This window comes from Paroedura picta, chromosome 3, assembly GCF_049243985.1.
Source record: "Paroedura picta isolate Pp20150507F chromosome 3, Ppicta_v3.0, whole genome shotgun sequence".
Taxonomy (NCBI): domain Eukaryota; kingdom Metazoa; phylum Chordata; class Lepidosauria; order Squamata; family Gekkonidae; genus Paroedura; species Paroedura picta.
The window spans coordinates 162,160,190-162,182,354 of NC_135371.1; the positions used below are offsets into that span (position 1 = coordinate 162,160,190).

At 49.5% G+C, this 22,165-nt stretch overlaps 1 protein-coding gene across 1 annotated transcript in view; it reads right to left on the minus strand.

Annotated features, from left to right (window-relative positions):
* Positions 1 to 22,165, minus strand: part of RARG (retinoic acid receptor gamma) — a 161,981-nt gene that overhangs the window by 78,802 nt on the left and 61,014 nt on the right. Inside the window, exon 2 of the mRNA XM_077329116.1 lies at positions 17,976 to 18,314. Within this exon, the coding sequence (XP_077185231.1) occupies positions 17,976 to 18,150 (175 nt within the window). The 5' untranslated portion in view covers positions 18,151 to 18,314. The remainder of the gene's footprint in view (positions 1 to 17,975; positions 18,315 to 22,165) is intronic.

Consider the following 22,165-nt stretch of genomic DNA (forward strand, 5'->3'; position numbering starts at 1 on the left):
CTACCCCTGCGCTACTGCCTTGGAAGGGGGGGGGGACAGAAACATGTGCACAAAAAGCCCTGACGCTTTTCGGATTTGGCCAAACTGATCAATCAAATTCGAAAACCTGAAGGGATATTCGTGCATTTCAGATTCAACCGAATCGTTTCCAGCCGAATCCAAAATAGTACACCCCCCGCCACATGCCTACATGTAACTGTAGCCTGCCGGGGCCCCTTTGTAAAGAAGAAATGCTGTTTTTAGCTCCAAAGTGATCTCACACCCTTTTGGGATAATATTACTGTTCATATATCGGCAGAAAATGTTGGCAGAGTTTAAATATGCAAAGACGAGCACCAGTGGGACCCCAGGACCCATAAAGGGATGCAGAAGCTGAGGTCAGAAAATCAAATCAGGGAGTACCACCCAGAAGGATCTCCTTTTTAATGAAATCAGACGCTGTGGCAGAACTTTCCACATGGGAAGACACAGAGAAGATGCCCTACAGCCAAGCAAAAGAATGGTAGAAGATTGCAGAAAAGAAGAAGAAGAAGAAGAGTTGGTTCTTATATGCCGCTTTTCCCTACCCGAAGGAGGCTCAAAGCGGCTTACAGTCGCCTTCCCTTTTCCTCTCCCCACAACAGACACCCTGTGAGGTGGGTGAGGCTGAGAGAGCCCTGATATCACTGCTCGGTCGGAACAGCTTTATCAGTGCCATGGCGAGCCCAAGGTCACCCAGCTGGCTGCATGTGGGGGAGTGCAGAATCGAACCTGGCATGCCAGATTAGAAGTCTGCACTCCTAACCACTACACCAAACTGGAAATGGGGGTTCTGATTGAAGACCGGGCATGGATATCCAGAGACCAAATTTCCAATGGCCAATCAGAAGCCTTTCTGGGAAAAGCCCCACCTGGCCCTGGCTGCTTTCCAAAAACACAGGAAAGGTGTTGGGAGACACCGTGGTGCCCGTGGACACTGCACTGGGGACCCCTGAGCAAGGACATTAAAAGTCTCTGTCCCCATGTCGTATCTCTGCATGGAAAAATACACATTCCCAAACCAAAGCGAAGAGGGATGTAAAACTGACTGTGCAAAATGCCACCACAGGTAAGCACTTCCCAGTTGTCATGCGGGCCGGAAAAAAGGCCACCTTTCCGAAACAGAAGGGTGCCTTTGCGTGAAAAAACACACCCGCAACCATGTGCGAGAAATCAGACATAACGGAACATGCACTGGGCAATAAAATAGCCATCCCAAAAGGCTCTTGGCTTGGCCTGTAGCACCACAGTTCTAAGATATACAGCCCAGCCTAGAATGAATGGGAAAGCTGAACGTGTGGCGGCAAAATATACGTGTCACAAGGGGAACGAGATGCAACCTACCAAGGTTAAAAACGGAAGGTGCAAAACTCAGGAAGGTTTCAGATCTGCTGGCTCAGGAGACTCCTTATTCCTCGTTTCCTGCCGGTCCGCAGCAGGATGCTGTCCCGTGGGGGAGTGCTCTAGGGCCAGTCAGCTTTCCCATCTCTTTAGCACCAGTAGCTGTCTTGTGCGGAGGAGGAGGAAGGGTTTTAAAGAGGACCAGAGATAAGGGGCAGGCCGTGTGTTCAGAAGCTGTCGGTAATCTTGGCCTCCCCCAGGACCACAGGCCAAGTGGGAGAGCCGAGGCCAGGTCCAGGGGATGGATGGATGGATGTTGCAAGGTTTCCTCTTCCTCTTGGGAGACGAGGAAGGGATGCAAAGACGTTGACCAGGAGGTAGCCAACCAGGCCTGAAAAAGAGCAATGCTCCTAAACAGGCGACGGTGATCCGCACAGGAGGAAAATTTGGCTTTCGGAGTTTGCAGATCTGCCATAACTTGCTTGTCAAAGTTTGGGCCAGCTGGAGAAGCTGTGGAATGTGTCCAAGAAGAAAGGGGGCTGTTAAAAGTCGCAGTTGTGCATCAGGGGAAGTGAGAGCACGGAGATTTGGCCATGTTTCAGCCAACTTCAACGGGATCAGCCCACACCGTGCTGATGCAGGGTGGTCCTAGCCGCAGGGCATCTGGGGCAGCTGCCATGAGGCCGGCAGAGTCTCCTTACGGCCAGCTGCCCCAGCCACTCCCCATCTGAAGTTCCAACCGCTGTGACTCCAGAATCCCTGTCGCCCTCCAGCAGTTTTCTCTGCCTGAGACTCAGCTGATTGGCAGGGAAGTAGGGTCTTCTGCCCTCCTGCTGATTGCCAGCCACTGCCCCAAAGCCACAGCCGTTACCACAGAGGCTTGGGGGTTAGGCCAATCATGGTTTTCTTCAAGCAGTGGCTGGAGGAAATCAACCGCATGGCAGGGGGGGGGGATGTGGGGGCACCCAGCCCATAGTGATTCTGGGGTCCCATCCTCAAGTATTGCCCAGAATCACTAAGACTAGGCGTGGACAAACTGTGACTCTCCAGATGTCCATGGACTACAATTCCCATGGGCCCCTACCAGCATAAAGCTGGCAGAGGCTCATGGGAATTGCAGTGCGTGGGTATCTGGAGTACCACAGCTTGGCCACCCAGGATGAAGAGCATCCCTGCGCTGATGCCTGTTTCTCCCAAGACCAGATGACGGCACTGTTTATTAGCAAGGTGCCCACCGAACCGTGGGGTGAACAGAGGGCAGCGGCTGGCCTACAGGCTACTGCACCGGGCAGCCAATAAGCCAGTTTCACTGGGTAATTCTGCACTGCAAGAGCCTGTTCCTGACTTCTGTTGCTGGGGATGGTTTAACAGTTCGCAGAGCCTGTAGCACCAGAGCCAGTTTGTGACTTGGCAGGGCCGTAGCAGAGCACAACCAGCGCTGTTACTTGTGCTGCCCACGTGACAGCAAGGCACCCTTCCCTGGGAGAGTTGGAGCTTTGGAAGCGATTGACAGACAGCTTTACTCTGCTGAAAATATTCTTGAGCCTTGGGGGGACTTGCAAGCACAATGCCCTAATATCTCAGGGGACCTTCACACTTATGCAGTTTGTGGCCTGCACAGTCGCTCAGTGAGTGATACACATACGTTTCTAACAAAGCATGTATATTGCCCTTTATTCATCCTTGCGGACCACAAGCCGCAGTGTACAACCCCCCCTTAACAATCCTGGTGTGAAGATAAGTTGGGGGAGCTTGGTCTGTTTAGCCTGGAGAGGAGGCGACTGAGAGGGGATCTGATAACCATCTTCAAGTATTGAAAAGGCTGCCATGTAGAGGATGAAGCAGAGTTGTTCTCTCTTGCCCCAGGGGGACAGACCAGAACCAATGGGATGAAATTAATCCAAAGGAAATTCTGTCTAAACCTCCGGAAGAAGTTCCTGACAGTCAGAGCGGTTCCTCAGTGGCACAGGATGCCTTGGGAGGTGGTGGGTTCTCAATCTTTGGAGATTTTTAAACAGAGGCTGGATAGCCATCTGACGGAGAGGCTGATTCTGTGAAGGCTCAAGGGGGTGGCAGGTTACAGTAGATGAGTGATTGGGATGTGAGTGTCCTGCATAGTGCAGGGGGTTGGACTAGATGACCCATGAGGTCCCTTCCAACTCTATGATTCTATGTCCCCCTAATCATACAGGTCTGTGGGGCCCCAGGAATAGTGGGTACTAGGCTACTAGTGGCTACTGGGATAAACCGCATCTTGTTCTTTTCACTCACCAAAGCTTACGACCTCGCCTGCTCACACTGGTTAAGCGGTTGACAGAAGCACTTGCAAACAAACATCTGGAACATTATTCTGGGAGATTAAAGTCTCCAGCTGGTATACAGTGCTGCGATCGTGACTTGCCCAAAACCACCCACAAAAATCACGGCCTGGAGCGGAGGTCCCCCACGTGGTGCCCATGAGCGCCGTGGGACATGCTGACATTTTCCCTGGAGCTTGGGAAGTGTTTTTAGAAAGCCACATAGGGTGCATGCCCAGCAAGGCTTCTGATCAGCCTTTAGACATGGGATTGACTGCCCAGATTTTTAAAAACATTGCCTTGGTGGCAACGGCCTCCATAGCATGAGAACCTTCAAAATGTGACTGAAGGTTGCAGCAGCCTTTTCGTGGCTGGCTCCACCCCCTGTGGCAGCCATTTCGTGGCTGTGCCCACCAGGCTCTGTCAGAACTTCAAAAGCGCCTGCAGCCTTGAAGAGGCCGGAGAGGGGGCTGGCCCCATAGTAAAAGCTGCCATTCCCTGCCACTATACCTACCCAAAGCTACCCACCTCTCCCCACTGGCTGCCAGATAAAGGACGGACATCCAGTCCCCTTAGGACCCGGATCCAGGCAGGTCCAGCCCTCCTGTCTTGCAAGAAGGTACAAACGGCTGCAGCCTCTGCAGAGCGATCCCAGAGAGAGAAGTATCATTTCTGAGAGATCTAAGGACGGCTCCCCCCCCCCCCCCCTTAAGGCCACACTTGTAGAGCGGAGAGATGTCTTTCCCCCAGCACTTAGATGGCAATCTGGCGCTGCTGGTGAGAGAGCAATCTCCCTTCCTTCCTTCCTTCCCTACCCACCCCCAGCTAGTGCCTCTGTCCCCTCTGCCGTTCTGCACCAGTTTAAGTGGTGCCTCTGACATCACTCCTGGAAAGGCAGAAGCGATACTTTTATTGTTTTATTTTATTGTTAGGCTTATTGATTTACAGTCGTTCCGCCAGGATGGATGCTCCCCCTCGTGACTTCCGTCTCTAGATCTTTAGAGACAGCTGCAAAACTGGAGCTTGCAAGGCCTCCCCCCCCCCGCCTTGGCGGCTTCTAATCTGGCAAGCCGGGTTTGATTCCCCGCTCCTCCACGTGCGGCCAACTTGGGCCAGTCACAGTCCTGATAGTACTGTTCTCCCAGAACAGTCTTGTCAGAGGTCTCTCAGCCCCACCTACCTCACTAGGTGCGTGTTGCGGGGAGAGGAAGGGGAGGCAGTTGTAAGCCACTTGGAGACTCCACTGGCTAGTAAAAAGCAGGGTATAAAAGCCAACTCTTTTTCTTCTTCTTTCAGAAACATTTCTTCTTTAAACTTGCTTTGAAATCAGGGTTGCCAGGTCCTGGTGGCCACTGGCGGGGGTTGGAGGCATAAGACTGCCAGATTTAGGGGGGGGGGTCAGTCTACAACTGGGGAGAGCCAGTTCGAAATTCTAATTAAGCAGCATACCCTTTGCATCTTTTCCTCGCACTTTTTCCTCCAGATGGGACCTGGAAATCTTGCAGAATTACTACTGATCTCCAGGTAATGGGAGGTTGACTATGGCCCTTTCCTCCCCAGACTACACCCTCCCAACCCTCACCCCTCCAAATCTCCAGTTATTTCCCAGCCAGGAGTTGGCATCCCTACCTGCACTGTAATGTAGAATTTGTCTTTACGGAGAAACTTGCTTGTCTTGCTCCCCTCAAAAGCCTGACCAAACCACCCTGGCTCTAAGACGCGGCTGGCGGGGTGCTCCAAGAACCTGTTATCTTAAGGGGCATGGATGAGTTTAAGAAGGCTTTGTGGCCAAGAGGAAACCTGATGCTGGACCGGCGGGTGCGCATTGCTAAACTATGTGTGTGTCTAGGAACGGGTATTCAGCGCACAGCCCAGGGAGTCTGCTGCCTGCCCCCCCCTCCCTGCCTGCCTGCTATGCGCATTTTACTCTCGAAGTAGATCCTGGACTCCTTCCCCACTGCTGGCTGTCTGGAGACAGGTAGCCATGGGGCTCTTCAGCCCCACTTCGGGGAACGGGGATACCCGGCCTGCTCTCATCTTGGGGCTGAGGGGTGATGTGAGAGAGAGAGAGAGAGAGAGAGAGACAGAGAAGAGGGAGGGAATTGAGTGGGAAGAGGAACCGACAGCACTGCTCCCTTCTGCCTGGGCCTTGCACTCTTTTTTCCAGATGAAATAATTATTTCCAGCCGCCCTGCCAGCTCATTCGGCTGGCCAGGAGGGAGTCCCAATTCAGTTCAGGCTGAAGTAGGCCTTGACGCTCGTAACAGGGCCCCTACTAGACTATATTATACGCAGGGCTTAGCAGCCTGTGGAATCAGCAGAGCTCTGGGCCTCAGCTTCATCGCTCGTTTGGAAATAGGGCTGGGGGCTGGGGCAGTATCAGATTCCCCAAATGTTAAATTTCTGGGCTTTAAATTCTACCTGATCACACATTCTTATCCGGGGGTGGGTTCGTCTCATCACTCCAGATATGCGGGGCCTGTGGCTGTTCAGCGATGAAGGGAAAGGCGCTTTTCTCATGCTCAAAAGCATTCTCTTTGCGATAGATTTGCCGTGTTGGTCTGAAGTAGCACAATAAAATCAGAGTCCAGTAGCACCTTTAAGACCAACAAAGATTTATTCAAGGCGTGAGCTTTCGAGCTCACGCCTTGAATAAATCTTTGTTGGTCTTAAAGGTGCTACTGGACTCTGATTCTCTTTGCTTCATAGTCTCCAGGGACGAGACCTGATGTTAAATGCAAAACCTCTCCCCTCTCCTTTAAAAAAAAACAAAAAAAACTTTTCTTTTTCTAAGATCCCCTTTGAAATGCAGCACAACCAAAACTGTCCAATGAGAACGAATGCAAAATTTTGACATTAAGATGACCGGTCATTTTATTTCCCAGCCAATTCCCTAGCACATAATTTGCCTTTTACACTCTTGCTGCATGGACCTTTCCCCTGAAGTATCCACCGTGACCCCAAGGGCCTTTTCTTTATTACTCCCTGTCACTGGTGAAGCTACGGTTTGGTTTATTTATATTTATTTAGCCCCACTTGACTGGACTCTCAGTTGCCACTTACGGAGATCCTCTGGTAGGTCTCCAGCGTTTGCTTTGGTGGTTTACCATCCTGAGCAATTGGGCATCCTTCACACAATCAGCCCTTTACTGCTCACAGATTCTGGACCACTTATGAGCCTATGGAAGGATTCTGAGTCTAACAGAGTGCTGGGGAGGGGTTCCACTGGTCCAGATTGCCTTATCTTTATGTAGCAAATAATCGAGACGGGAAAGAAGAAATCTGCACCAAAGCAATCTACAGTCTGTACAACAAAATTATGTATAATATATGCAAATCTCTGCCAGGACCTTGGTGTGTGTGTGTGTGGGGGGGGGGGGTGTCACCATTTGCTTCAGCTAACCACGGAGAGGGACAAAAGTGCCATCCCCAGACCCTTGAGAATCTGGCCAAGAGCCTCCAGGACTTGAGATTTTTATCTTGCCGTATTCTCACACTGCCCTGCCTATCTTTTCCAGTCGTAAAGGATGGTCTTGCTCTGTTTAAAGGGCAGCTTCTAGAGTGCTTACCAACTGCCCTCACATCACGGTTGATTCTCAAAAGCTGCTACCCCAAGAATCTGGTTGGCCGTTACTGTGCCCCTGGTCTGCAGTTTGGCAGTTCTGTTGCAGACCAGCCTCCGAAACAGGTTACATAAAGGCTAGAGTATGGTGTGTCTCTACCTACGTTGCTCAGCCCGCAGCCATTTAAACATAACAGCTGACAGGTGGACTTGCCAAGCTGTTAGGTTTAAGTTGCTGGCAGCCATTTCAGCCAAACAGTGGACTGGTACAGGCACCCATCCACTATTAGACTGAAATGGCTGCGAGGCAGAGGGGGAGCAAAACAGAGGGGTTAATGACTTGGAGCCATTTAAGCCTAACCACTGACAGGCACACCTGTCTTGCTCAGCTGTCATGTTTAAATGGTCCTAACAGATGAACTCCCCCTTCAAGGATCGCTGCCTTGTTGTGGCAAGGGGGCTTGCATAGTTCAGTGAAGCTATGAGCTATGCCGTGCAGGGCCACCCAAGACGGACAGGTCATAGCTGAGAGCTCTGACAAAAGGTGATCCACTGGAGAAGGCAATGGCAAACCACTCCAGTATCTTTGCCATGAAAACTCTATGGACAGTTCCAATAGGCATAACGATATGACGCTGGAAGATGAGCCCCTCAGGTCGGAAGGTGTCCAATATGCTACTGGGGATGAGCAGACGGCTAGTACGAGTACGAGATCTTTTCAAGAAAATTGGAGATATGAAGAGAACGTTTCATGCAAAAATGGGTATGATAAGGGACCAAAATGGTAGGGACCTCACAGAAGCAGAAGAGATCAAACAAAGGTGGCAAAATTATACAGAAGAACTATACAAGAGCGAGCTTAACATCCCTGATGACCACAATGGGGTAGTTACTGACCTGGAGCCAGACATCCTGGAATGTGAAGTCAAATGGGCCTTAGGAAATCTGAGCAACAATAAAGCTAGTGGTAGTGACAGCATTCCAGTTGAACTATTCAAAATCTTAAAGGACGATGCAGTAAAAGTGCTACACTCAATATGCCAGCAAATTTGGAAAACTCAACAATGGCCACAGGATTGGAAAAGGTCAGTTTACATTCCAATCCCAAAGAAGGGCAATGCCAAAGAATGTTCAAACTACCGCACCATCGCACTAATTTCTCATGCTAGCAAAGTTATGCTCAAAATCCTACAAGCTAGGCTCCAGCAATATGTGGACCGAGAACTTCCAGAAGTACAGGCAGGATTTCGAAGAGGCAGAGGAACTAGAGATCAAATTGCCAACATACGCTGGATCATGGAGAAAGCTAGGGAGTACCAGAAGAACGTCTACTTCTGCTTCATTGACTATGCTAAAGCCTTTGATTGTGTGGAGCACAACAAATTGTGGCAAGTTCTTAAAGAGATGGGAATACCAGAGCATCTTATTTGTCTCTTGAGAAATTTATATGCAGATCAAGAAGCAACAGTGAGAATTGAACATGGAATCACTGACTGGTTCAAAATTGAGAAAGGAGTTCGGCAAGGCTGTATACTGTCGCCTTGCCTATTTAACTTGTATGCAGAGCACATCATGAGAAATGCGGGATTAGAGGAGTCACAAATTGGGATCAAGATTGCAGGGAGAAATATCAACAACCTCAGATATGCAGATGATACCACTCTAATGGCAGAAAGTGAAGAGGAACTAAAGAGCCTGTTGATGCGGGTGAAGGAGGAGAGTGCCAAAGTTGGCTTGAAACTCAACATCAAGAAAACAAAGATCATGGCATCCGGCCCTCTCAATTCCTGGCAAATAGAAGGGGAAGAAATGGAGATAGTGACAGATTTTATTTTCCTGGGCTCCAAGATCACTGCAGATGGGGACTGCAGCAAAGAAATTAAAAGACACTTGCTCCTGGGGAGGAAAGCTATGGCAAATCTAGACAGCATCCTAAAAAGCAGAGACATCACCCTGCCAACAAAAGTGCGTTTAGTCAAGGCTATGGTCTTCCCAGTTGCAATGTATGGCTGCGAAAGTTGGACCATAAGGAAGGCCGAGCGTCAAAGAATTGAGGCTTTTGAACTCTGGTGCTGGAGAAGACTCTTGCGAGTCCCTTGGACTGCAAGGCGAACAAACCAGTCAGTCCTAGAGGAGATCAGCCCTGACTGCTCTTTAGAAGGCCAGATCCTGAAGATGAAACTCAAATATTTTGGCCACCTCATGAGAAGGAAGGACTCCCTGGAGAAGAGCCTAATGCTGGGAGAGATCGAGGGCAAAAGAAGAAGGGGACGACAGAGAATGAGGTGGATGGATGGAGTCACTGAAGCAGTAGGTGCAAACTTAAATGGACTCCGGGGAATGGTAGAGGACAGGAAGGTCTGGAGGATCATTGTCCATGGGGTCGCGATGGGTCGGACACGACTTCGCACATAACAACAACAACAGATGAACTGGAGAAATGTCTGGGAAATGTTTGAGGAAGGTGCCTTTCCCAAAAATCAATCTGAGGATACAAACCAGGCTAGGTTTGGAGTCAATCGGTGGAGAATCTGGATTTTGTGTTGCTTCACTGGCAGGGCAGCTCCTTAAAGGGAAACCCAGATGGAAAGACTGCTATCTTTTCACCTAGCCTCCCAGCCCACCCAATGTATTGAAGGAGCCAGCCATACACTTTTTCTTGGTCCTGCCAGTGCCGCGCCGGCATTTTTCTTAGCAACTGTGTGACGTGCTGAAGAGAGAGCATCAGGTGCCAGGCTGCAACTTGGAAATCTGCACAGAATCCTGATTTTCTCAGATCCAAGGGGCTAGGCAGATACTTTCTCCCTCCCCCTCCAGTAACAAGCAAGACTTCCCTTGGTGTGCAGTGAGATGCCGAAAACAAGGCCAGGGAAGAACAAACAGAAGAAGACACATTTTCTGTTGCGCCAGAAACTCTCCAGGTTGCAGTCTGGCAACTTCGTGCAATCCGGTGGCCAACCCGGGTGTCGAAGAAGAGTGCGAGACCGATATTGGCCGGCTTTGCGGGTAATTTCTTGCGAAATGGAAATCCCTAGGTGGGCAGGACAGAACATCCCGAACAAAAGATGCCAGGGATCAGGAGCAAGGCTCTTATATCCACCATGGGGCGATTAAGACAACCCAATGCAAAAAAAGAGAACAGGACCACTTAATACAGCTCTGGAAGGTATGGAAGAAGTTTTTGATAAGTATGAAAAAGGAATGCCTGCTTCTTTGGAACATGGCTGCTAAGGACACAGACGCTGTGTTCTCCTTCAAATATTGGAGCAGGCTAGGCAGCCGTCCTCAAGGACCACATCTTGCCAGAACGCAGGCAAGCTAAGTGGTTCCAGAAACAGCCACTAGATGGACACAACTCTACGTGCTTCGTGCACTGAAGGTAGCACATCTGTAAAAATCGGAACAGTAGGGCCTGCAAGGATGAAACAGGCCAAGGGGACCAGTCAGGAAAAGCAATGCCCCAGGCCACCCCCTTGCAGTCCGAACGCATCTTCTTGTCCTGCCTGATGTTAGGAATTGTGAGTCTAACGTGGTCAAGCCACAGTTGACTTACGGGGACCCCCACAAGGGGCTTTTGAGGCACGGGAGAAGCAGAGGTGGTTGGCCATGGCCTTCCTCTGCAGCGCTTCCCATGGTGGTCTTCTTTCCGAGTACTGACCCTGCTTAGAAGCCAGTGTGATGTAGTGGTTAGGAGCAGTGGCTAAGAGCAGGGCTTGATTCCCCATTCCTCCTCCACATGCAGCCAGCTGGGTGACCTTGGGCCAGTCACATTCCTGATACAGCTGTTCTGGCTGAGCAGTGATATCAGGGCTCTCTCAGCCTCACCCACCTCACAGGGTGTCTGTTGTGGGGAGAGGAAAGGGAAGGCGACTGTAAGCCGCTTTGAGACTCCTTTGGGTAGAGAAAAGCGCCATATAAGAACCAACTCTTCTTCTTCGTCAGTAATCTCAGGGCTCTCTCGGGTCTCATCTCCCTCACAGGGTGTCTGTTGTGGGGAGAGGAAAAGGAAGGTGAAAGTAAGCCGCTTTGAGACTCCTTCAGGTAGAGAAAAGCGCCATATAAGAACCAACTCTTCTTAGCAGCCAAGATCCGACATGGTGGGGCTATACAATGCTGTCTTCTGAGCCAATGGTTGGTATTAGGGAACCATTGTGGCCTTCTCATGACGAAACCACACAAGCAGATGAAATAGCTGCACTTGGTCTATCGATGTCGTCTGCTCTGACAGGCAGCGCCCTACTGTCTCGACCTGTCAGATGAAATACCGAGGATTGAACCTGGGACCTTCCGCATGCAATGCAGGTGTTTTGCCACTAGGGCAGGGCTCCTCCCCTTCCTTGACCCAAGAAGCAAATGACCCATAATGGTTCTTTCCAACAGCCTTAGACATCACTTACATGCTAACAAATTCCATCATCCTTTTTCTTCTAAATAGGAAAACAGTTGGTTTTTATACTCTGCTTTTCATTGTCTGAAGGAGGCTCAAAGCAGCTTACGATCGCCTTCCCTTCCTCTCTCCGCAACAGACACCCCGTGAGGCAGGTGGGGCTTACAGAGCTCTGTGAGACAGCACTATCAGGGCTGTGACTAGTCCAAGCTCACCCAGCTGGCTGCAGGTATAAGAGAATCAAACCCGGCTCACCACATTAGAAGCCCCCACACTCTTAGCCACCACACCCCGCTGGCTCGTTCCTTTTGCCTCTATGGATAGCAGTAATCTCTGAGACCTCTTATCCCCAAAACTTTGCTCTGGAGACAAGGCTGCACACACGTGTCCAGACAAGACTGTACACACGGAGTATCGTGTCACGGGAGGTGATGGTACCGTGTCACGGGAGGTGATGGTACCGCTTTACTCTGCTTTGGTTCAGCCTCACTTGGAGTACTGTGTTCAGTTTTGGGCACCCCAACTAAAGAGAGATGTTGACAAACTGGAACGTGTCCAGAAGAGGGCAACAAAGATGGTAAAGGGTTTGGAGACCAATACGTATGAAGAAAGGTTGGGGGAGCTTGGTCTGTTTAGCCTGGAGAGGAGATGACTGAGAGGGGATCTGATAACCATCTTCAAGTATTTAAAAAGGTGCTATATGGAGGATGGAGCAGAATTGTTCTCTCTTGCCCCAGAGGGACAGACCAGAATGAATGGGATGGAAATTAATTCAAAAGAAATTCCATCTAAACACCCGGATGCAGTTCCTGAAAGTTAGAGCGGTTTCTCAGTGGAACAGGCTTCCTCGGGAGGTGGTGGGTTCTCTATCTTTGGAAATTTTTAAACAGAGGCTGGAGAGCCATCTGACGGAGAGGCTGATTCTGTGAAGGCAAAGGGGTGGCAGGTACAGTAGATGAGTGATTGGGATGTGAGTGTCCTGCATAGTGCAGGGGTTGGACTAGATGACCCATGAGGTCCCTTCCAACTCTATGTTTCTATGATTCTACGTGCTTCTGCCAGTGCAAAAAACACATGCGTAAGGATACACACCTGCCCTCTCAGCACCTCCACGAGGAAACAAAAAGCACACATAAAGAGAAACACAAGTCAGCCCCCTACAAACACAGCACCATGAATATGCATGAACACATGAAGGTGCCTAATACTGGATCAAACCTCCCACGTCGGTCCTGTTTCTTTAAATGGGCAGCTGTTACCCAGGATCTCAGGCAGAGGTCTTTCATATCCCCTGATCCCTTTAACTGGACCGGCCAGGGATCGAACCTGGGGCCTTCTGCATGCTTAACAGATATTGTACCCCTAAGTCACAGCCTTTCCAGCAAAGCACAACCTTTTGTGCCATGCTCTGCACACGGTAATACTGGGGGGAGGGGTATGTGAAAGAGGTTTATAAGATCATGCACAGCACTGAGGAAATGGGCACTGAGAAACGTTCTTTCATCTCTTACAATTCTATAACAATAGAATTTCTCAGCTCATAATAGAGTGGTGGCTACTGGCTTTGATGAGTCATAGGAAGACGAGAAACCATATACACAACCATACAAAGAGATCGGAAACTATGAACATACTCTTGGATAGATCTAAGTAGACCCTCCATGTTCAGAGGCAGTGTACCTCTGAATACCAGTCGCTACAGGACACAGAATGGGGAGGACTGTTGCTTTTTGTACCCTGCCTGCAGGCTTTCCTAGTAGCATCTGGCCAGCCTCTGATGGAAAGATTTTCCTGGACTGGATGGTCCGGTATAGGAAGCTCTTCATACATCAGTGGTTCTCAAATGCACTGGAGGCCCACTTTTAACTCCTTTCGGGACCCACTTGAAAAAGAATTCCATGCTGTTCCTCTCCCCCCAAATGACGCAATCTCGTGTCATCTTTGCCTAGGGTTCTGACTGCAGAAAGGCAGTGTGGAAATTTAAGAGGAAAGAAACTAAAGACTCAGAAGGTTCCTTAATCAAAAGCCCTCCTGGGGGTTTTGTGTTTGTTTTGCTTTGTGCATCTTCTTCTGCTGGTGAAAAGACATTAAAGCGGGCATCGTGGCCTAGATCCGCTTTTCATCAAGGCCAGCAGGAGGCTTGAGGAGACGAGACTCCGCGGAAAAGACAATAATTGCTTTAACCATTTTAACGATTACGGTTTAACATAGTATATATGACATATTATATGTCGTAAATCACAGCCAAGAGGGTCTCCAAGAATTGATGAATTAATTAATTCCAGGAATAATCGAGGGCAGTAGAAAGGAAAGAAGACCCAGTAGGAGGTGGATTGGCTCAATAAAAGAAGCAACCACAGCGGTCTTCAGTCTGCAAGAACTAAGCAAGGCTGTTAATTATAGGGTGTTTTGGGAGATCATGAATACATAAGGTGGCCGCAAGTCGATAGTGACTCAGTGGCACAAGATCTGATAAACAAAGCTGATTTAAGCTTTTTGCAACAGGCCATTTAAGATCCCAAAAAAAATGTTTTTTAAGATAACTTCAGAAGCAGACCGTTTTCTCCAATTAAGCAGAACTGTAACCGAACAGAAAGACTCTCCAAGGCACCAATCACACAAACTCAGAGGCTGCCCCCTAGTGGACACATTACACAGAAAAATCAGAGTCCAGGAGCACCTTTAAGACCAACAAAGATTTATTCAAGGCGTGAGCTTTCGAGTGCAAGCACTCTTCCTAAGACTAAGAACTCCTTATGTGACAGTGGGAATATTTAGCAAAAAATAATTCTGTTACATCAGCAGACTGTGTCACACAACCAAATACAGCCAATGATAATTCTTTGCCAAAATATCCAATCAATCCCCTGGAATTCAGTTGTACTTTACAAGAACACAAGAAGAAGAAGAAGAAGAAGAAGAAGAAGAAGAAGAAGAAGAAGAAGAAGAAGAAGAAGAAGAAGAAGAAGAAGAAGAGTTGGTTCTTATATGTCGCTTTTCTCTACCCGAAGGAGGCTCAAAGCGGCTTACAGTAACTTTCCCATTCCTCTCCCCACAACAGACACCCTGTGAGGGAGGTGAGGCTGAGAGAGCCCTGATATTACTGAAGAAGAAGAAGAAGAGTTGGTTCTTATATGTCGCTTTTCTCTACCCGAAGGAGGCTCAAAGCGGCTTACAGTAACTTTCCCATTCCTCTCCCCACAACAGACACCCTGTGAGGGAGGTGAGGCTGAGAGAGCCCTGATATTACTGAAGAAGAAGAAGAAGAGTTGGTTCTTATATGTCGCTTTTCTCTACCCGAAGGAGGCTCAAAGCGGCTTACAGTCGCCTTCCCATTCCTCTCCCCACAACAGACACCCTGTGAGGGAGGTGAGGCTGAGAGAGCCCTGATATCACTGCTCGGTCAGAACAGTTTTATCAGTGCCATGGCGAGCCCAAGGTCACCCAGCTGGCTGCATGCGGGGGAGCGCAGAATCGAACCCGGCATGCCAGATTAGAAATCCGGACTCCTAACCACTACACCAAACTGGCTCTCGGAGAAACTGGCTCTATCAGCGATCAAAGGCTCTCACCTCACCATATGCTGCTTATATGGCGAGAGGGGTGGAATAGACAGCTATTGTCAGTGCTGAAGGCTGAACAAATACGTCGGAAGCAACCGAGGGCGGAGGGCGAGAGCTCCTGCCATGCAGGCGACAGAATACCACGAACGGATCACAACAGAGGCACCCTGGTTGCTACAACACAGTCCAGAATGTCAGGGCTGGGTAGGGAGAAGGCTCTTTTCTTGCAAACGCATCTCTGGTTCGAGGAGGGTTTACACACCCACGGAACCCCGAAGCAGAGAGACGTTCAGGGAGCCAGAGGCACGGATGACTGACAGCCCTTCAGCGTGGAGACGCACTCCCGGCGTGTCGGAACCCGTCTCTTGGAAAACATGTCGCTCTCCGGTCTCTGCGTTGGCAGGGAGGAGGAGCCGGAGCCGAGCCGAACCGGCAGGTCTGGCACGCAGCCTGGGCACGCCCTGGGGCAGGAAGGGTCAGAAATGTCGGGACATGCCTCGGAGTGCAGAGAACAACACACAGTACCCATTAGGAGCCGGTGGGGCCCACCCCCTGCTAGCCCTGGGCATGACAGCCCTTGCGCGCCGGTTCACAGGGTGCACATGTGCACGGAGGCATTTTGCACGCCTCGGTTGCGCAGATGCGGCTCAGTTAGATTAGGACAGGGCAGCTACTCTGAAAGGGTGGTGAAAGAGTCCCCCGAAAGCTGAGGCCAGGAACCTTCCTGGGTCACCCATAGAAAAAGGTGGGGCTCCAGGATCATGCTGCAGACCCATGACATGGAATGCTTTTCCAATCACGCTCCCACTCAGAAATCACCAGAACGCTTTTGGAGGGCACCAGCCCCTCATCTCTGCTGTAATGAAACAGTGCTGAGAAACTCAGAGCGTGGCGGTCGTTCCAGCAGGGGTGGGGTTGTGTGAATTCCTGCATGTCCAAAACCGAGGTTTCTTTTGGTGGTTTCCAAGGGGTAAATCTGGTAGCGATTCTGAACTCCAGAGCCTTTTGCCTTCCCATACTGGCCAGATTCCAGTTCCGTTTTGGATGCTCTGTTCTGGCATGAGAAGCATGCAAGACAGCAGCCAAACCCTAATTCAGAGGCAGGCTCAGCGCTAGGTTTGGTTTCTTCGCCACCTGTTCTAAGCCCCAGAATACGTGCAAGAGCCACAAATAGCTTTTTGACTGATAGGAGGTCCATTCCAGGTTGTGACAGACCATGAAGAATTCTTGCAATGATGATGGTGCCATCTTGCAAGCTGGCACAGTTGTCCTTTAGCTATGCGGAGGTGCTAGCATAACTACACCAACGGCACAGCCGTGCTAATCCTGCGAGGCCTGCACACCTCTAGAAGGTGCTCTCAGATTGTTTGTGATGTGCAGGGCAACTAGTTTTCAGGTACAAGTCCAAGGGATGGAGATCTAGTTTTGTAAAGCTTGGAGCTTGACTACTGCAGTGGGCTTCATGTGGGGCTGCCCCTGAAGATTGCTCAGGAGTTGCAGCTAGGTTTTTTTTTTTTTTTTAAGTGATGCAATAATGCAGGAAAGGCAGAGAAAAGCAGGTAAGGTCTGTTATTCATGAACTGGCTGTCTGTTTGGTTCCACGCATCAAGCACATTTTGGGCTTGCCACTTCTTACTCAATACAGACTGGAGGCTTGTACAGAGGAGGTGAGCCATAATTTCAACAGTGCATCAGATTTCCCATGAGACCGGCTTGCCTCGTTAAAGTCTCCTCCAGAAAAACACACACAATGACCTTTTCAAGGTCGGGTGAATGGCTTTTAGAATATAGCACCTATGAATGGAATTGAGCAATATCTGTAATGAGGACAACACCTGAATAGAATATGCTTGTCTGCACATATGTTGCTAAGCAGTTATTAACATCTTCCTCAGCACTCTCTAGGATCAAAGTATCTTAGACATACTGTCTCCTTCCAAAGGATTAATTGTATTTTTGTATTTAGGGTCCTCACTCTGCATTAAGACTCTGCTCAACTCATGACGGGCTTTGGACTCACCGTCTCCATACTTATGGTCCTGCCTACTGGACCGTGGTCTGGATTGAGTCCCTCCTAAAGAGTCTCCCTTCCTCTTAAGTGGGTCTCCTATTGGGAGAATCCTCATTAGGCTCAAAATCTGCTAGGTGGAGTATCAGGATAGTGACAGGATGCACACCAGGGCCACCAGCCCAGTGCCACTAGAAACATTCAAACAATGGATTCCTCCAGTGCTTCTAGAGCCAGGAAAGTTATAATTCCGCTCTATTCCGCATTGGTTAGATCTCATTTGGAATATTGTGTCCAGTTCTGGGCCTCGCAGTTCAAGAAGGATATTGACAAGTTGATAGGACAGCTGATATGACAAGTTGATACACACACACATACATACGTACATTTGTTAAACATTTATTGGGCGATATGGTCACGTCAACCCACCCACACCTTCCCAAATGGCCAATGATGGGTCTGGAGGGGGTGGGAAGGGGAAGGGCCCCAGGTGGGCGTGTCCACCGTCGTGCTTCCCAACCCCATTCTGCACAATCACGCCACTTCTGGGGTCGCTCGAAGCCTGGAGAATCGCTCAAGGATTTTACAATAGTAAAAAAGCTGAGAAATTCTGCTGTGCACAGCTAGAAAAGATTATTCTTGTGCTTCAATACACCGCCTACCTGTCCACCTACCAAAATAAACTAAACCCTCAATGCAGGAAAGAACTTTGAATGCCACAGCCTCTCAGATCAAACGGGCACCCACTGCCCCCCGACCCTCCCTCTGCCCGCCATCCCTATTTCCCCCCATAACTCACACAGCGATGCCATCTCCTTGGGAAGGTCAGTAGGGAAACTGCGGAAGTAGGCTCCATTGGTGAGCACCTCGAAGTGGGGATTAGGGAAAGGGAAAGGGTATACGGCGGGCGGGAAGCCATTCACGTGAGCCAGGGGGGTCCCGCCAGAGCAGCCCCTCTCCTTGTTTCCTGCCATGGCGGGGAACACGGGTCTGCTTGCTAAGAGGCTGGGGTTCTGCTTAGCAGGACCGGGCTGCACTGGGACTGCCCCCGACAGATGGTCCCATGGCTACATCTGTGCAACTCTGCAGCTCTGGGAGGAGACGTCTAGCTTCGCGTTTTTCTTTCTGGTCCGCGGACCTGCATGGAAGAGAAGAGAGACGCCATTAACCTGAGGATCATTTATATACCTCATAGCCTGTTCCCAGCATTCTTTCTCTTGCTCAACAGTTCGGGAATATGACAGAGAAGCAGGAGTTTGGGGAAACTGGTCTCCACTGAACAGAAAATCAGTGTCTATCCATCCATCTATCTATATCCCTCCCTCCCTCCCTCCCTCCCTCCATCAATCAATCAATCAATCAATCAATCAATCATTTGATTTATAGCTCACCACTCCCAAACAAGATGGCATGTGGCAGGTCACAAACATAAAACCCCACAATAAATATCATTACACATAAAATGGTAGAACAGTAAAACCAATTGCCTTAACCCTTCCCGACAGAGCACTTATCCCTCCACCCCCTCCAGCTCAACAGACCTCGCTCCACCTCGGAGCAGCCCGATGTACCCGCTAACTCAGGGAGGGGCTGTAGCTCTTCTTTGCCCTGGCCTCAACCAAAGGCCTGGAGGAGGAGCTCCGTCTTGCAGGCCTTTGTGGAACTGGGACAGCTCCATCAGGGGCCTCAGCTCTCCCACCCATTTGGGAAACCCTTCCAGGGCCATCAAGAAACACCAGGATTTCGTGTAGTTGAAAAAGCCTGCTGTAGAGAAGAAGGAATAGAAACAGAGTTGGAAGGGGCCATATACACCTTCTGCTCAATGCAGAATCAGCCAACAGTATCCATGAAAAGTATCCGTCCAGCTGTTCCTTGAAGACCACCAGTGAGGGGGAGCTCACTACCTCCTTAGGAAGCCAATTCCACTGCTGAACCACTCTGACTGTGAAAGTTTCTTTTCCTGCCATCTAGCTGCTACCATTCTGCATGTAGTTTACAGCCATTATTGCTACTCGGCCAACAGGAACTGCTCCCTTCCCTCCTCCTTTCAGATATTTAAAGACAGCCATCCTGTCCCCTTTCAGTCACCTGTTCTCCAGGCTGAACATTCCCCAGTCCTCAGGGGTTTTCCCCCTTTCCTCATAGGGCTTGGTTCCCTGTAGGGCTTTCAAGGCAGGAGATGGACAGAGGCGGTTTGCCATGCCTCTGCATAGCATGAAACATACTGAATTAGACCACTGGTCCACCAAAATAATCACCACCACCACCACCACACCATCATCATCTGCTTCACTTACGCTCCACTTTCCTCCCCAGTATCACCTACTCTGACTGACAGCAGCTCTCCTGGATCTCAGACAGAGGGCTTTCACATCATCTACCACGTGGGCTGACCGTTTCTGAAACTGAACATGGCAGGGATCAAACCTGAGACCTCCTGCATACAAGGCAGGTGCTCTTTCCCTGAAGTACCGCCCCCTCTGCTAAAAAAGCAGGTAAGATTCCACAGTGAAAGGAAGGTAGATTGAGATTCAGCTGTCTCTGCAAAGGGACCTGATGCTGGTACATGAAACACCATTTCATGTACGTGGTGCTGCGCACAAGTCAGAAGACTGTGGTACAAAAACCAGGGTACACTTGTCCTAACACTGCTTTTGACACTCTCCCCTGCCACTGGCCTGCATGTATGGAAGACAGAAGAGTTGCCTGAAATGCATTGATATTCATTTTTTAAATCCATTAACAGTCATAAAGGAAGGGGAATGGACAATCATCTTTTCACCTCCTTGCCCTTATTAAAGATCCCTTTATTGTACGTTCCCTCTTTGGTCACTATCAACCGGTTACATGTATACAGTTTTTTTTAATAGCTGTTGTTTTTACTGTGGTTTTATTCATGATGCTTTATTTATATTGTAAGTTGCCTTGAGTTCCACAAGGGAGCAAGGGGGCTACCAAATGCTTTAAACAAACAACCATAAATACCATTTCCCACTTGCAGGGTTCTCCACCTCTGGTTTCCAGTGAAATGGACAAGCTTGAGGGAAAGCCTTATTTTTAGAGATGATACTTCAGTGTTTAAAAATACAAGAAACATTTTACTGTGGGTACTTGGGGCTGTGCCAGATACATGCATACATGTGAAAATGATAACACTTATTATAATCTTGTTGGTTTCACCAGAGGCAAATGGCCCTGAAGTGGCCATGAAGATCATGTGAAATGGGGGTAGGGCAGGAAAAGCATCCAGGAACAGCAAATGTGTCTATATGTGGGGCAGGAGGAGTCTCCTTCTACTAGCTGGAGTATGGGGGGGAGGCTGACATTTAAAACTATAAGTTGCTTGAACTAGTACATATAATTTCTGGCCTCAAGTCTGCCAAACTGAGGAAAACTAATTACACTTTTACACTGTGTGTGTGTCTGCCCTAGGTCCATTAAATTCAGACATCCCAAATTCCCAGCCAGCTTGGTGTAGTGGTTAGGAGCGTGGACTTCTAATCTGGTGAGCTGGGTTTGATTCCCTGCTCCCCCACATGCAGCCAGCTGGGTGACCTTGGGCTTGCCACAGCACTGATAAAGCTGTTCTGACTGAGCAGAAATATCAGGGCTCTCTCATCCTCCCCTCCCCACCTATCTCACAGGATGTCTGTTGTGGGGAGAGGAAAGGGAAGGTGACTGTAAGCCGCTTTGAGACTCCCTCGGCATCTTCTTCTTCAAATGGGGGCCCATTTCAGATCCAGACCATAGGGGGCGATAGAGGACTTAAACCTCTACTTGTGGCCATTTTCCTGACCTGAAACAGCAAGGCAATGTCATTAATGGCCCCACGGGGGAAGCTTAACAAGCACTGATGTCCTTCACATAAACTTTCCCAACAGGGTAAACCAGGGTTGCCACCCTGCAGGTATGAACTGGAGATCCCCTGCAATTTGAACGGATCCCCAAACTACATAAACCTCTCCTCCCAAGTTTTCTCCTCCCCCCCTCCCACACACACAATGTCCCCACCCCCCAAATTCATGCTGGACATATGCTTCCTTGCCTATAGCCGGTCCTGCAGACTAGCTTCATAAGTTTTAATTGTTTTATGATGTTTCATTGTTTCAGGAATTGTTTTAATCAATTCCTATAAACCTTCCCCAGCTTACTTGAGGAGAGGGGCAGGATATATGCCGAAAAATAAGTAAATAAATATCTTGCGGGTTTTGTTTGTGTGTGTTTATTCTAGTGGACAAAATGGTTGATTTGAACAGTGGACTGCATAGCATTATAGCCAACGGAGGGCCATCCCCTGCCTAAACCCCAGTCCCCTAGACCAGTGGTCCCCAACCCTTGTTCTGGGAACCAGTACCAGTCCGTGGATCAGTGGGTACCGGCCCCGGCTCCTCCACGTCCTTCTCCCTGGCTGCTGCCTCGGGGGCTGTCCTGCCACTCTGCTGCTGGCTCACCTTTGGTGCTCTCCAGCGGCCGCCATGGCTGGGGCAGTGGGAAGTCAGGGGTCCCTGCGGGAAAGCAAGTGGACCAGGGGCTTAGGCGGCGGCGACATCCCTCGGCAAAAGACTACCCCCCCCTGGGCCTCAGTAAAATTGTCAAGCATTGACCTGTCCCCGGTGATAAAAAGGTTGGTAACCACTGCCCTAGGCTATATATCCTCAAATCTCCCCCCATATTGTGGCCTCAGACCAAACTGCAGTTAGGGCTTCCCCTTTAAGGCAAGTTTGCGCTTTCCCTTTAAGCCTAGAAACCAGGAACTCGCATCCTGGCCAATCAGGGCTTCTCTACCATGGAGTTCAGGAACAAATTCGAAACAGGCAGAGCAAATTCGAAACAGGCAGAGCGAAACAAGCATGCTTTCTCATGCTTTCTCAATCTGATTCTTCAAATATTGAGGGTTATACCCACTCTAGGATATTGCAGAATAAAGGTAGGGCCACTCCAGATCAATCATGCTTGTTGCAGAGGGAAAATTTAAATCAGACAAAATCA